Here is a 16,005-nt window from a genome sequence, read left to right as displayed (position 1 = left end):
AGCCATTATGGTAATTAGTGACCCCAGTTTCTGGTCAAGCAAGTTTCTGGTGGGTGCTGCCCACAGAGTTTTTCCTATTTAAACCTCAATTTCCCACTAGTTCATCAGAACTGAAGAAGCTACTCGGATGAGTGGCGAAACGTCTTCAAGAAATTCTACAAGTCCAGCTGACCTTATTCAAGGCTTTTTTGGATTACTATGACCTGGATGACTGAGAACCTTCACAGACATTTAGTCATCATTGTGTTTTCATCCTGGAATAAAATGGCTACAGTTGCTGAAACCAATTCCCCTACGCTGCTAACAAACCACGCATTTCAAGGGAAACTCAGGGAAAATGCTATGTGTTATATATACTGTATATAATTTGTAATATGATTATATAATAGAGCTACTGTATTGATTATCTTTTCAGTCTCACAAAGTATCACTCTGGGCTTCGGTGCATCATTGTGACTGTTGGAAACTGTGAGTACAGCCCTACCCTACTTCCTTGTTCTACAGGTTTTAAATTTATATTTTATCATGGCTGGAGGAGGAAGTCTTTTCATTAGAAAGCTATTTTTATGTTCTCTTCTGTTTACATGCTTGGCAGTAACTAAAAATACTTTTACACCAACTATCATTCTTTCTACTTCTTCTAATTCTCCGCAGCACCTGTCTATAAGACAAGTAAGTATAACAAAGGGTTTTACGCTATAAAATCTGTTTATGAAAATGTACAGTGTGTAGTAGAGTTAGATTGGCCTTAATAAGTAAAGCTAGTTTAAGATATCATGCTTGAAACAGGACCTTGATCAGCTGCTTGATCGTGGTTTGAGACCTTATGTTCAGAAAGCATGTAATGCTGATTGTACTTCTAGTTGTAGTTCTGAAAGCAAAGATCTTCTCTTCAGTGCCACTGACCGAGAATAACTTCAATGATATTGGTGCACAGGTGAGCATCATCTCATCCACCAATTCACAACAAATGTAACAACTGTTGTTTAGGTTTGTTCATGTAATTATTGTGTAAAATTAAATTTTTACATTAGATCAGCTTGCCAAACCCATTTCAGCTTTGTTGCCCTTTATTATGCACAAAATCTGTTCATAAGAATAAACACTATTTAACACTGATCATATCTCATAACTATTTGTTTTCTTCTGCAGCTTAAAGCTCACCTGGAGAGACTAGGGCTGCCATTAAATGTCATCATAAAAAAGCTGAGCAGTGCCAGTGTGTAAGCAGTGACTCCTGGTGGTTAATTCTGAAAATACAACAGATGCCCCTTGAAGAAATGTGTTTTTAACATTTTATTTAAGTTACTACGTCAAATCTCCAGTTAAATTATTCTTCATGTGTCCTACTGGAAAAAGTAGTGTATATGTCTCGTGTTGGTTGTGCCTATAAAATGACTGATTTCCATTGTGAAGTTGCAAAGTCTTTAAAAATTTGTCTTGTTTTTAAATGCAGAGATTTAAGGAGGAACTACTGTAGAATATGTTCTTTGAATTCCTCATTCTCTTATCTGCTTTATTAGAGAACGCACGCACACACGTACACACACACACACACACACACACACACACACACACAAAATGTTGGACGCCCTACATGTGTCGGGCTTTTGTGTGTTGTGTTGGTTTCATAGGCGAGGTGAGTTTTTCCGTAAGATATTAATTACATTAAAAGGTACTGTTGTCCTGAAAAGAACCCCCTTGTGTGTATGGTGAATTGTTACAAATGGTACAACAATTAAACAGCCTGTTTAATCCAAAAAGGCGCTGAGATGTTGCATTTGGTTTGGAAAAGTTTCGGATTGCATTCACAGGAAAAACTGAGCGTACCAGGGTCCGTTACAGACTCTGATGCGGACCAAACAAGTGAACTGAGACCACCTCTGCAACTGGGACCAGAGTCCGCTGATTTGTATTGTAATATGAAGGTGATAGTCTACTTATGGAAAGTAAATGGTCTTGCAATTGTACTGGGAGCTCAGAGTCTTGCTCAAAGACACTTCGGCAAATGACACACTCAGGGGATCGAACCTGGACAACCTGATCTACCTACTGAGCCATAGTCTTTGGAGGCTGCTCTGAACAACTAGATCAGGTGACCAAACACTGTCCTAGTGAGCTCCACAGCGGTATCGCCAGGGAAACCAGCGGTACCGAAGTGTCGGTTACAGTGGAATTTTCCTCAGTGTTATGCAGACAAGGTGGCCCTCATAAATTTGCTGTGTAGCAGAGTCTGATGTGTGTTAAAGCAAGTAGTTGCCAATAATGGAATTGAAAAATACTTCAGATAGTTAAAATAAAATTCAGCTTAAAGTTGTGCGTTAAGTGTGGCGAGAATAATTCAAAAACAAAACTTAAACATGCAGGAGGGCAACAAAAACTTCGAATTAAAAGTAAAAAGTATCACAAAGGCAAAAAGACGAACTAGATAGAACAGAGACAATGGGCCTCATTTACGAACTGTGTGTATGCACGAATCTGGGATTCATTCATTTCTTCTTACCTAAATTTTTTCCTACTCCACGAACAAATTTAGAACTCCCTCAGACCATGGGTACGCACAATTGATTAAAGAAATAACCTTGGAAATGTTAACACACACCCTTTTAAATAAAGACATACTATATTAAAACTTAATTTATCAGAAAAAAGGCTTTAAACATAACAATAATTGAAGTTACTAATGTATGGACAAAACATGTCATCCTCATAATTTCTTATCACAATTAAAATAGATAGATAGATAGATAGATAGATAGATAGATAGATAGATAGATAGATAGATAGATAGATAGATAGATAGATAGATTGATTGATTACTTTATTCATCCCCGAAGGGAAATTAGGTTTTCACAGCAGTCCGGTATTTGGATACAATAAAATACAGAGGTATAAAAATAAAGGCAAAGGTAAAAACACAGAATAGGACAAGGACACTTAGAAAACACAAGAAACATAGGTGGATAAGGTGCAGTGGTAGGGTGATGGTAGTGTTGTAAATAAACAGTATATAGTAGTAGTATAGTATGTAATATAATAGTAGTATAGCATATAATATGATATTGCGGTTGTTGCTCGGAGAAGCAGTAGAGACAGTAGAGAGGCCAACAGAGGTGTTGAGGTTGGAGTTGAACCTATTGAAAAACAAGTTCAGCTCGTTAGCACGTTGTTCATCCCCCTCCGCTGCTCCCCCACCTCTCCTCTGGATGCCAGTGATCTCTCTCATCCCTCTCCAGATGTCCCTGGTGTTGTTTTCTTCCAGTTTGTGCTCCAGTTTCCTCCTGTAGTTGTCCTTGTTCTCCCTGATGCTGCGTTTGAGCTCCCTTTGTACTCTTTTGAGTTCTGCTCGGTCCTGTGATCTAAAGGCCCTCTTCTTCTTGTTGAGAAGGGCCTTCAGGTCGCTGGTTACCCATGGTTTGTTGTTTGGGTAGCAGTGGACCTATTTAGTGGGGATGGTGTTGTCAATGCAGAACCCAATGTACTCAGAGACACAGTCAGTCATGCCATCAATGTCCTCACCATGTGGCTCATAAAGAACATCCCAGTCTGTGGCCTCCAGCGCTCCACGCAGTGTATCCATGGCCTCAGGAGACAATTTCCTCACTGTCCTCACTGCTACTGAGTGCCACTTAACCACAGGCTTATATGATGGCAAGAGCTGTACGCATCCTTAACATTTGCGTACAGCAGATCCAAAGTCTTATTGTCACTGGTGGCACAGTTGACAAACTGGAAGAAGGTTGGGACTGTGGATTATAGAGAGACACATGGTTAAAGTCACCTGTGATGATTATGAAGGCCCCAGGCTGTGAGTTTGTAGTCCCGCAGTCACAGTGTGGATGACGTCACACGCTGCTTCTGCGTTTCCAGATGGAGGGATGTAAACAGTGATGGCGATGACACTGGTAAACTCCCTCGACAAATAATATGGACGAAGTCCGACAGCGATGAGCTAGATGTCCGGGCAACAGACCCGCTCTTTAACAGAGACGTGCCCGGGGTGACACCACCTGTTGTTTACGAGCACGGCAAGGCCCCCTCCTGTCTTCTTGCCGGTCGTGGTGGTGTCTCTGTCGGCTCGAACGGGAGCCGGGGATGGCGACGTTGGAGTCCGGTATCTGCTCATGCAGCCACATTTCCGTGAAGCACATTATACTGGACTGTCTGTACTCCCTCTGTGTCCTGACGAGCGCTTCCAGTTCGTCCACTTTATTCGCCAGCGACCTCACGTTTCCAGTGATAACTGCAGGGACGAAGGGCTTAAACTTTCTCTTCTCCATTCTTCGTTTCACCCCCGCACTGCAGCCTCGCCGTCTCCTCTTTAGCTCCTCCGGAATGGTGGGTCTCTCTCCGGCCAACATCGTGGTAAGCCTCAGGGCCATCAGCTGGTCGCGGGTGTAAACAATGCAGGCGTGGCTCCCATGAAAATCCGACATTGATTTTGAACCGTGGTTCAACAGCTAAAAACACCCAAGAATGGCTAAGAGGAAAACATTGGACTATTCTGAAGTGGCCTTCTATGAGCCCTGACCTAAATCCTATTGAGCATCTTTTGAAGGAGCTTTTTATTACTTTTGTCTGATTCAAGTTATTTCTGTGACCATTGTGGGTTTTTCTTTCATTAACCAAGGGGTACCAACAATTTTGTCCATGTGTGTATTTATAAAATACTGTTGCTTAACAACTAATTAACTAATTGTATGGTTTCAGGAAAGGTAGCATTTATAGTCATCAGACGAGAGGCGGGGTTTATGTTGGACAGGTTGTGAGTCCAAACAACCATACACACTCACGGTCAATTTAGAATAACCAATCAACCTAGCCCTAACCCTAACATGTCTTGTTGTGCATGGTTGTTGTTCAGGCTAACAAGGACATCCCCTTGCAGTTTCTGTGGCTATAACATGCCATACTGGTCCACCCTCTGGTGACTTCACCTGTCAAAATGATGCCTTCTCTTTCAATTACCTGATCCCATTGCTCTAAGAGCTTCAACCCATCATGGCTAGCATCTACCTCCAGAATGAAGGGTTTATTGAAATAAGCATATGCTAGTACTGGGGCTGTGGTGAGTTTCTAATTAAGTGTCTGGAAAGATGTGTGACATGCCTCAGTAGAGTGGGGTTTAGTTCAATGTTTGAATCTCTTGTCTTTGCTAGTCAGTTCCAGTACTACTGTGAAAAATCTTGGTGTTATATTTGACCAGTATATGTCCTTTAATTCTCACATAAAGCAGGTGACCAGGACTGCTTTCTTTCACCTTCATAATATCATCAAAATGTGATGAGGAAAAACTAGTTCATGCATTTGTGTCTTCCTGGCTGGATTATTGTAACTCATTACTGTCTGGCTGTCTAAATAGCTCTTTAAAAAGCCTCCAATTGATTCAAAACACTGCAGCAAGAGCACTGACAGGAAATAGCAAGAGAGATCATATCACCCCAGTTTTAGCTTCTCTTCATTGGCTCCCTATAAAATCTAGAATGTAATTTAAAATCCCCCTCCTTACATACAAGGCCTTGAAAGGCCTAGCTCCATCATGAAAGATCTAATAGTACCATATTGTCCCAACAATCTCTAAGTGCAGGTTTACTTGTGGTTCCTAGACTTTTTAAAAGTTAGATGGGAGGTAGAGCCTTCCTGTGGTGTATTATGTTATTTGCTCAGTGTGTTTGTGTATATACTGTATGTGGATCAAGGTTATAGGACGTGCTTAGTGACTTGGGCAAGTGAGTGGAGGGTGTTTGTGTGTGTGTGTGTGTGTGTGTGTGTGTGGATACAGATGTTTTCGTGTGTTTCAATACAAACACAGATCTTGCTGTCTGGGTGGATTTTGTTCTGCAAGGCACCGCTGGACCTCCACTATGGCCTCCGCTCAGCTGGTGGAGGCTGTGGTGCAGTGTCATGGATGACACGTCCACATTCCATCCGCAAATGTTTCACAGCCTCATTTGCTTTTATTGGGCTGTGAAAGCCCAGGTCCTTGAATATACGGATGGAAATTAGCATTTTGCTACAATTTGTCATATTTACATAATGTGCGCAGATTAGGTTGTCAGCCAGATGTTTGGCAGGATCAGTCTGTAAGTTTCTTTCCCAGTTGTGTTGGTTGTACGTGACAACTTTCCTTGCCTTTTCCCTTAGGTCAGCAAATACTGGGACCTGGTCAAATGACTTCCTCACAATTAAATTTAGGGCATGGGCAACATAGATGCTGTGCCTGACTTGTAATACCCTTGCACACACTTTCATGTTGGCTGCAGCATCTGTGACTTTATTTTTTATCTCCCACTCTTACATTATTCAAGTCATTGCACGTGCCAGCTTGTCAGCTGAGTGGAAAATGTTCTACACCAAGCACAATTGTATTTAGTGTATTCTCCTCTGAAATATAGTGGCATGTCACACCAAGATAGGCCTCAATAATTCATCGAAGTCCACATGTCTCTTGTAAGACTTACAGAGGTAGCTTTCTGGACTTCTTCCTTCGCCTTTTCCTTGGCAGTCGAAAATTTCTCCTCAATCACAGCCTTTAAAGCCTGGAAAAGAAAACAAATCTGCATGACAGCATTTATACCACTAATGTCAAATTATTATTTAATTTAATACCCCTGCTGTAGGGGCACACTCAGCACCGCGCCCCGCGGGGAGGGGCTAAGGGCTATTTAAAAGGACCTGGCACCATGGGCTACTAGTTGTCTGAAGCTGCTATTGTGTTTTTTTTTTTCGGGGTTGTCTGTTATCTGCCCTGCCTTACCTTTTTGGGGAATTTGGTGCAAATAAAATTCACCACACAAACCTGTAACACTTGGTGTCTTGTGCTGCTAGTCAAGGTACGTGTTTGGTTTGATTTGGTAGTGATGGAGAAACTGAAGCTTTCTGAAGCAGTGTTCTGAAACATTTGATACAATTAAATGTAGCGACATCTGCTGGATAAAAGTATGCATAGCATACACAGTAAATGGCAATGGGTCATTAAACTGAGGCACTGTTTAACAATAAAGGATCTATAGTATGTGCATTGTAATACTTGATTTATATTATTTCAATAAAATAATGATATGCTTGTGTGGTTGTGCCTTCATATAATACTGTATGTTTTAGATATATGCTTTTGAGTGACTGATAGAAAGATGAAAAAAAATTACAGAATGACAAAGGTGAAATGCTTGTGCAACTAGGGACTGGGAAGGGCAAAGGATTTGGGTGGTTCAAGGATTTTTATTTAAAAACAAGATCATTTCAACCGACTTAGGCCTCAGCCTGTTCCTCTTCCTGCCTAGGATCTCTACAGCTTTGGAGAAGACCTTTTTGCATGGCACAGATGTTGCAGGCATATGCAAATATTGTTTGGCAAGCTTGTACAAGTTCGGATAAATTGCCGCCCTTAAGTGCCAGTATTTTAAAGGGTCTTCTCCTCTGTTGAGGTAGGGCTCTGACAAATAAATGGTAATGGTAAATGGTCTTGCTCTTATATAGCGCTTTTCTACCTACTCAAAGGTACTCAAAGCGCTTTTACAGTCAGAGACACATCCACCCATTCGCTCACACAAGCACACACACACATTCACACACCAGCGCCAGTTGCACTGGGAGCAACTGGGGGTTAAGTATCTTGCTCAAGGACACTTCGGCATATGGGACACTCGGGGGATGGAACCGCTAACCCTTCAGTTCATGGACAATCAGCTCTACCTACTGAGCCATAGCCGCCCGCTGAACCTCTACTGTCACTTCAGCTGTAGCGTTTTGTACTCTCAAACACTTGACCTTTTTTGGGGGGTAATAAGGTCAAAGTGCTCCCACACTGGTTCTTTCTGGTGGTCTTGCCTCCATCCTCCCTATATCTCCTATCTCTCCTCACTCTCAAACACTCAGACTATCACACAAATACATAATGCTCTCACACTCACTGTACACTCCCACTTTCTCATTCACTAATGTTTCTCTGTATGTGTGCTTAGTATGTATATATGTAGGTGTATAAAGGTATGTAATCAGTCATACAGACAGGAATATGCTCTTACTCGCTTCCAAGCATTTGAATGGGAAATTGCGAAAATTCATCAATTTTGTATAAAAAATAATCAAAATTGGTGAAACTAAATGGAAAAATAAACACTTTATAGTACAAACCACTGGGCTCTGCCTCAACTGCTTCCCCTGACCGCATGCCACTGAAGTCAGTATATGTATAATGAGTGAATGCATATGTGGCAATGTATTCAAGCTAATCTAATGTTATACTACTCTTACCTTTAACCTCACTCTCCCTCGTTCTAAATTGGTGACATATGCAAAACTCTCCTCTCACCCGCTCAAACCCATGACATTTAGAGGAGTGGGCCAATACGCGTGTGACGTAATGATGCTTCAATTGAGGAGTCATGTGATTTTTCACTCTATGAAGCGAGGCATCGAACCCTCTTGTCGCAATACTTCTGCTTTGAAAGCTCGACACTGTGTCGAGCGTCTGCTTCGAGTGTAACATTTCAAACATCTGGGTGTGCGTTTCCCCTGTTCAGCTCTCCCTTTGGTTCGGTGCTTGTTCGGCCCTGTAGTGTGTGTTGACAGCGGATAGAGCAGTTGCTTTGGGAGCACGTCCATGGTTTCTGGTGGCGTTGCCAGATTGGTCGCATCACTACACCAGTCGGTTTTAGTGCAAGTACCCGCCGCCAGATTCCCTGAAGACTAGGGTTGAGTTAGTCGAGGGTAGTATTGATTAGGCAGTTAAGTTAGAGGACACACACACATACCTGGTAGGGGGAGTGATTACCCTTGGCACACTTGCTGTGCTTGCTTTGATATGCAGCACAGATTTGTTGAGCGCCTAGTTTCCTGTAGGAAATGTATCTACTCTGATTTAAAATAAAATAAAGCCTATTGGTAAATGGGTGATGAGTGGAATGAAGATAAATGACTAATAACTTGTCCTACATATTTGTTCCTTTTCTCAACTAATATTGACTGTCCTGTGTGTGCGTGATTTGAGATGGCTGACATTGCTGATTTCGCGGGAGCTCCAAGGTTGGAGATATTGAATAAATAAAGACCAGTTACTCAAAATAGCAGACCACGATAGTATAGGGGTCAGTGATAAAAGGTCAAGTAAAGAGGTAGTAAAATCTGAGATTAAAGCTTTTTGAGTGACCTCGGGGTCCTGACCCTGACTGAAGAGGAGCCTCATCCTGAAAAAGCTAAACTTGAACTGATAAAGGAGGGTAAACTTGAAGCTAGGGTATCCACTAATCGATCATAGGTTTCAGGGTCTAATGATCCAGATTTTGCCATTTTTCGCAATCTGCGCCTGGTACCAAAATTCAGTACATTCGGATACATTTTTTTTTCCTCTGTGAACATGATGTCCTCAATTGGCCCGAGTCCGCTTTCACATTCATGTTGCAGTGCGTGCTTACTGGCAGGGCTCAGGAGGCTTTTGAGTTTGTTCCAGAAGTGTACCACAAACGTTTTCGTACATAGTGGAAAGGTGAAAAGCAAACTCACTTAGAATTTGCAGCTGATCTGGCAAAGCACTTTGAGCGCTGATGTTCTATGCTAGATGTCAGTGATTATGGTGATTTGCGCAAACTTATAGTACTCGAGCAATTTAAAAATACATTAACTGAACATATTGCTAATCTTTTTTCAGGGACAAACAGTTGTGGGTGTGCGCGTCCTGCTTTGCCAGTAGAGGGTGTCAATGTGCTTTTGGGAAATGGCCTGGCTGGTGCCTGTGTGACAGGCTCTTTAGGTGTCTTTCAGGGCCTGTGCTGTCTCTCTTTGGAGACTCTTGCTCCCTGAGGACAGCAGTGCATTTTGGTTCTGTTGGCATTACCTTTTTGTTCTGTTTTGCGCCATACAACACACTTGCAGCACATTTTCCATCTACAACATTCCTTTGTTGCATATTAGTTTAGTTTTTTGAATTACTTTACTAAATTAAATACTTGTTTTGTAAACCTTTAAAGCCATGTGCTTCCTCCTACATGGAAAGAGAACAGTAACAGTTATTACTTATTAACATGGACGCTACAATAAAAAAATTATTGCATCAGAAATATGTAGAGGGGTGAGTGACAGGGAGTGTTTTTGTTTTACTCTGTCAGCTAATCCTGTTTCTGCCATTTGTTTTCCTTTTTTTTTCTTCTTTCTATCACAAATTATTAAGTGATTATCGTTTTGACACACAGGCCATGATATTCTTGGAACCTTCGTGCATTAACATAACTTTGGCTGTTTGCCAGTCATGGTCTTTATCTTAGAACCATGGCAGGTTTCCATGTTAACAATAATTTCCTGGTTCCCTACATGCATTTAGTTTGCATTTAGAGCACCAAAATGCAAACTAAATGTCCACGTGGGAGTGAGTACATAAGAAAAAAAGAGACAGTATGTAACAGTCTGTCTCTGTTAAAGCATTAGTGAGCTATCTTTGCATAGACAGACTAACAGAATCACCATGTCGCTCTCGGTGCTGCTGCTGCTGCAGGTGCTGCTGGTATGCTGCTCTCAGGCTTCTCATTTTTATGGCACAGTGATGACCTACTACCCAAATGATACTAGCTCAGATGGATCTGTCACGGTATGTACGGTCTCTTATTTGACCAGTTTATTTAAATTTTGAACTTTCACAGTAATTAAATCAACACCTCTTCTCTAAAAATCCACAGGTGATAATTCGTTACAAGATAACCTTACACTCTTGTGATTCAATATCATTGACCTGTCTCAGTGGGAATTGTGGGAATGAGAGTGTGGTGGTGGTGAAGACCGTCAACATGGAAAACAGTGAACCGTGGTGTCAGATGGAGGGAATCTCAACTCGACAGCTCTCCAGTAATGCTCCATTTCAGCTGGGGTGAGACCACTTTAAAACTACAACAAAAAAGAAATGCAGTATTTTCCCTACCCCCTACCCCAGCCAGACACTATTGGACATTCCAGGAGCCAAAGTACTTGGCATTCTCACATTGCTTTTATTTCTCAGCCGTTGGTGGTTGCAGCTTGCAAATAATAACTGAGTCTGACTGTGAACTTCCACCACAGGTTAAATGGTGGCAACTGGATAAATAATATCAAAAATGGCATCCAATCATGGAGAGCTGTGACTGTGGTGGAACTGAGAAACAGGTCAGACACCAGACAAGCGAACAGATCCCCTCAGACAACCATCCTGCCACTCTTGAGGTAATTCATATTATTCATAGAGTATATTATCACTCTGGTTATCACTACAATCCAATCCAGGGATGGGTTTTAAGAAGAGGTTTAAAAACAGACAAGGAAGACGCCTGTCTAACGTGCATAGGCAGATTATTCCACATTTTAGGGGCTGTACTGAGCTTGTGCTTAGTTTTCGGCACACTCTGGATCAGCTGACCTGAGGAAGCGGGTGGGTGAATATGGGTGCAGCAATTCAGAGAGGTAGCAAATAAAAGAATTTTAAAATGAATCCTAAAATGCATGTTAGTGATGTTGGATTTATTGTATTGAGCCAAGGAACCCAGATCTAGACATAGGGTCTCGGAGCTGCTACCCAAAAAAAAAAAAAAAAAAAAAAAAAAATCACTTCGGTTTTCTTTTAATTAAAATTTAAAAATTCATGCGCTAGTGATTTTCACACTTTCACAGAGTTCCCTCAAACTGTCCAAGAGATTTCAACCTGTTGGCATTTGACTCTGATGGGGATGTAGTTAGATGCAGATATGGAAACACAACACTGTCAGAGTGTAACCCCTGCACACCACCGTCTGTCCTCACCCTGCTATCAGTGAGTTACCTCAACCCTAACCCGAACCCCAATGCTAACCCTAACCCGAACCAAACAAGGACATGCTTGTTTTAATTCTGCCGCATTCTTTTCCAGTCTTGTACTCTGTCATTCAAGAACACCAGTAGCAGTAACGAAGGTGTGTATGCGGTGCAGCTGGTGATGGAGGACTATCCCAGACAGACGATCAACCTGGCTGAAACCAAGGGGACATTAACGACATTAACTACCAACGACATCATCAGCCAAATACCTGTCCAATTTGTTTTGAGAGGTAATATCAGACTGCTCTTCAGTGATTGAATACATTTTATGAATTTGCCGATACAAAACACACATCCACCAGATTCAGTAAAATTCATCCTTTGGACAAAGAGTTTCAGAGATTTTCTAGTCTGGATGAAAGTGGATGAAGTTGAGGTCATTTAAACTGTTACACAGACTTGATGTTTCTCTCTGTATTTCCAGTGGATCCTGCTGTGTCATCCTGTGAAGAAGGAATCTTTCTGCCTAGGTTTTTGCCTCCAACTCCAGCCAACAGAGCTCAGCTCTACGCAACTGTTAATCAGTGGCTGAACATCAGCATCAGTGCAGAGGCAAATAACTCCACGTAAGATAAATGAAAACACCATTAAAGAATTTCAATGTTGAAGTCCCAAAGTTTAACCATGGCTTGCAGAACAGCCTCTGGTTTGACAAAAACACATATTCACATGCAGATGTTAGTGACACATAAATGCTTTTCATTTGCCAGGTCTTCTCAGAATCGTTTTCACTCACAAGGACAAGAAACTTAACTGAGCAAAATCCAGACAACTATTAAAGAAGTTAAATTAATCACTTGGCATCTGAGTCATATGACAAGTGAGAATGATGCTTTGCTGACTGTAGTATTTGCATTACTTCTTCACAACAAGTTCTATTTGTATGTGGGGCGTTTTCACGATTGATGAGTCTTTTACTTTCCTCTTCGTTAAAGGATCACAGAGCTGCTGTTCAGTGGGCCATACAACGTAATCCAGAATACATCAGGAACAGGGCAATTCACCCTGAGATGGATGCCATCTGAGAACGAAGCAGGAAGAAGCTTCCCCATCTGTTTTGTCATTCAGGCAGTTTCCAAGTCAGTCTTTTGTACTACAATTATTATATTAGAAACTATTGTTTATATTTTTTTTTCTTAATTTGGAATTTGAAATTTGAAAAAAAAAAAAAAACACAAAGAAAACCACAAAGGTTCTGGAGGCCTTTATGACAAAAACGAAAAGCTGCTACAAACTATCCCACCTCATCAGTATAACATAGGGAAGGCCAGGACATGTATGGTTGGTTTTTGAAACCCCCTAACCCTGGCTTTCTTGTCTTCAGTAATGAAATAACACATGAAAGTGGCTGCAGGATAAATTTAGGAGCAAATAAAAACATTTCAATTCCGTATTGGGCTATTCCTGCAAGCAAATTCAAAAGGTCTGAAATAAATGCTGCTTTAGTCATCATTGTGTTTTCATCCTGGAATAAAATGGCTACAGTTGCTGAAACCAATTCCCCTACGCTGCTAACAAACCACGCATTTCAAGGGAAACTCAGAAAAGTGCTATGTGATATATATATATATATATATAATCTGTAATATGTTTATATAATGGAGCTACTGTATTGATTATCTCTTCAGTCTCACAAAGTATCACTCTGGGCTTCGGTGCATCATTGTGACTGTTGGAAACTGTGAGTACAGCCCTACCCTACTTCCTTGTTCTACAGGTTTTATTTGAATTTTATCTGGCTGGAGGAGGAAATCTTTTCATTGGAAAGCTATTTTTATGTTCTCCTCTGTTTACATGCTTGGCAGTAACTAAAAATACTTTTACACCAACAATCATTCTTTCTACTTCTACTAATTCTCCGCAGCACCTGTCTCTAAGATAAGTAAGTATAACAAAGGGTTTTACACTATAAAATGTGTTTATGAATATTTATGTAGTTTAGTTAGCTAAAGGGGAACCATGGCCTTAAAATGTGAAGCTAGTTTCATTCATTTAATTTAATAAATTAATTAATTTATTAATTTATCTTTTTTTGTTGTAGAGGGACAATGTACATTCATGAAAATGTAAATTAACCCAAATTATAGCCAAAAGGCTAGTTTCCATTGCTAGTCCCCCTGTCAGAAGGTGCATGGCCATATAACTTGGTAAAAGAATCAATAATCACGGTAAATAGGTTAACTCACCATCACACACACACACCAACTCATGCGCACATACATGCTCTCATTAGCCCTCGGCAACATAAGAATGTATATATATATCCCTCAAATCACACCAGGCAAGTATTCAGTAACAACAAATTTCACATTAAATGAAGATGTAAACCATGCACTGCAAGGGATTCAAGGACTAGTGTTGACATTTATTTTATTTTTTTTTAAATGAACTGTATAAAATTGACTTTCTTATGTTTTAAATATCATGCTTGACACGGGATCTTGATCAGCTGTCTTAAAAAATGTGACCTTTTATTAAGAAAGGATATAATACTGATTCATTGTACTTCTAGTTGTAGTTCTGAAAGTAAAGATCTCCTCTTCAGTGCCACTGACTGAGAATAACTTCAGTGATATTGGTGCACAGGTGAGCATCATCTCACCTGCCAATTCACAGAAAATGTAAAAATTATTGTTTAGGTTTGTTTTCCTTTCACCCATTTATATGTAATTATTGTGTTAAATTACATTTACCAGTTTTCAGTTTTTGTCTTGTTCTGTGTTTAATTTCAATTTTGGTGAAACTTCCAAACCCATTTTAGCTTTGTTGCCCTTTATTATGCACAAAATCTGTTCAAGTTTAACAATATGTAAATGACTGAGCGTATCTCCTAACTATTTGTTTTCTTCTGCAGCTTAAAGCTCGCCTGGAGAGACTAGGACTGCCATCAAACATCACCATAGCGCCGCTGAGGAGTGCCACAGTGAAGCAGTGACTCCTGGTGGTTAATCCTGAAAATACAAGAGATGCCCCTTTGAGAAATGTACAAGTAACTACGTCAAATCTCCAGTTAAATTATTCTTCATATGCCATCCATGTTCACGATTACTGGAAAACGTAGTGTCATATTTCTTGTGTTGGTTGTGCCTAAAAAATTACCAATTTCCATCGTGCAGTTGCAGAGTCTTTAAAACTTTGTCATGTCTTTAAATGAAGAGATTTGCACATTCCTGTCTAATGTATCCCTAATACAAATTCTGCTTGGTTTTGTGTATCATTATTGTTATTATGGTTGAAATTGCCCCTTGGGGATAAATAAAGACTGTGATTGTGAAGGCTCCGTTTTAGTGAAGACTTGTTCTTCTTCAGTAATAATGAAATTGAAGGCTTGAAACAAGTCTTTTGTAAAGTCGACATGTAGGCTTTACATGTCTACTTAAAACACATGAAACGTGTACTGTGCAGTTATACAAAAATAATTTGTCTGAATTCCATTCAACCAGTGTAATGCCTGGTTCATTGCATTAATTTTTTACATTCTCTCTAATGCATAGATTTGTGAATAATAATAATAATGAACCGCAGTGTTTCAGGTGTTTTGAAACAAAACTTTTGATTTAAAAGAATATGTGTGGTTGTGGTTCCTTTTTGCATTATCTTCAGATCCATAGTAATTGCACTTTTATGGGGAGAAAACATGGTCATTATATGTGGCAATAGTTCCTGTGCTAGATTTTTTGAGTGAGCATTTTATATAGAAGTATTTGAATCAAGTGAGATGGTAAATGTGGGGCTGTTGTACACACTCACTTGATAGTTCTCCAAATCTCCCTTTGGAAGTGTTAAAATGTTCAATAATATAAAAATGAGCCTCACAAACTGGCAAGTGAGTGTGTAACACAAATAACTACTAATGTATTGCAAATCCTTCGTACATCAGTGCAGTCAGACAACTAGATTGGAAACATCAATGAAATTATATCACAGAGAGCTGTTCAGAACACTTCAGAAACTGGCCAAGCTAACACATGACCCCAGACAACCATCTCGCCATCTCTAAGGTAAACTTATGGGGTTGACTTCTCATCATCATTGACTTGTCATACTCAAAATGCTTGGTGATTAAGTTGTAAGTCATCAACCATAAGTCAAGAGAATACACCTAGAAGCCACCAATGGATTAGCAAGCTAATAATAACATTAATTCGTTCATTCAATTTAATACTTTATTGTCGGTGTAATGATGGTGGG

General features: G+C 40.3%; 1 protein-coding gene across 4 annotated transcripts; it reads left to right on the top strand.

Moving 5' to 3' along the window:
• The first annotated feature begins 2,855 nt into the window (after positions 1-2,855).
• LOC125015763 lies at positions 2,856-15,094 on the top strand. Of its 4 annotated transcripts, none has more exons than XR_007113647.1 (12): positions 2,856-4,365; positions 10,490-10,582; positions 10,671-10,858; positions 11,047-11,187; positions 11,632-11,770; positions 11,867-12,044; positions 12,239-12,380; positions 12,750-12,893; positions 13,443-13,495; positions 13,620-13,696; positions 14,327-14,400; positions 14,669-14,743. XR_007113647.1 is itself a non-coding variant. In XM_047597912.1 (12 exons), exons 1-12 carry the CDS (start codon positions 4,096-4,098, stop codon positions 14,747-14,749), a joined length of 1,494 nt encoding a protein of 497 aa, XP_047453868.1. In that variant the 5' UTR covers positions 2,856-4,095; the 3' UTR covers positions 14,750-15,094. The 4 variants fall into 4 exon arrangements, 3 of the variants coding, with proteins under 3 accessions (XP_047453868.1, XP_047453702.1, XP_047453784.1); XM_047597912.1 differs by having other exon boundaries at positions 2,856-4,338; positions 13,679-13,696; positions 14,669-15,094; XM_047597746.1 differs by having other exon boundaries at positions 13,679-13,696; positions 14,669-15,094.
• The last annotated feature ends 911 nt before the right edge of the window (positions 15,095-16,005 follow it).

Source organism: Mugil cephalus, chromosome 1, assembly GCF_022458985.1.
Source record: "Mugil cephalus isolate CIBA_MC_2020 chromosome 1, CIBA_Mcephalus_1.1, whole genome shotgun sequence".
NCBI classification, from domain to species: Eukaryota; Metazoa; Chordata; class Actinopteri; order Mugiliformes; family Mugilidae; genus Mugil; species Mugil cephalus.
Note: the sequence above shows the minus strand (reverse complement) of the source record. Positions and strands in the feature narration are given on the sequence as shown.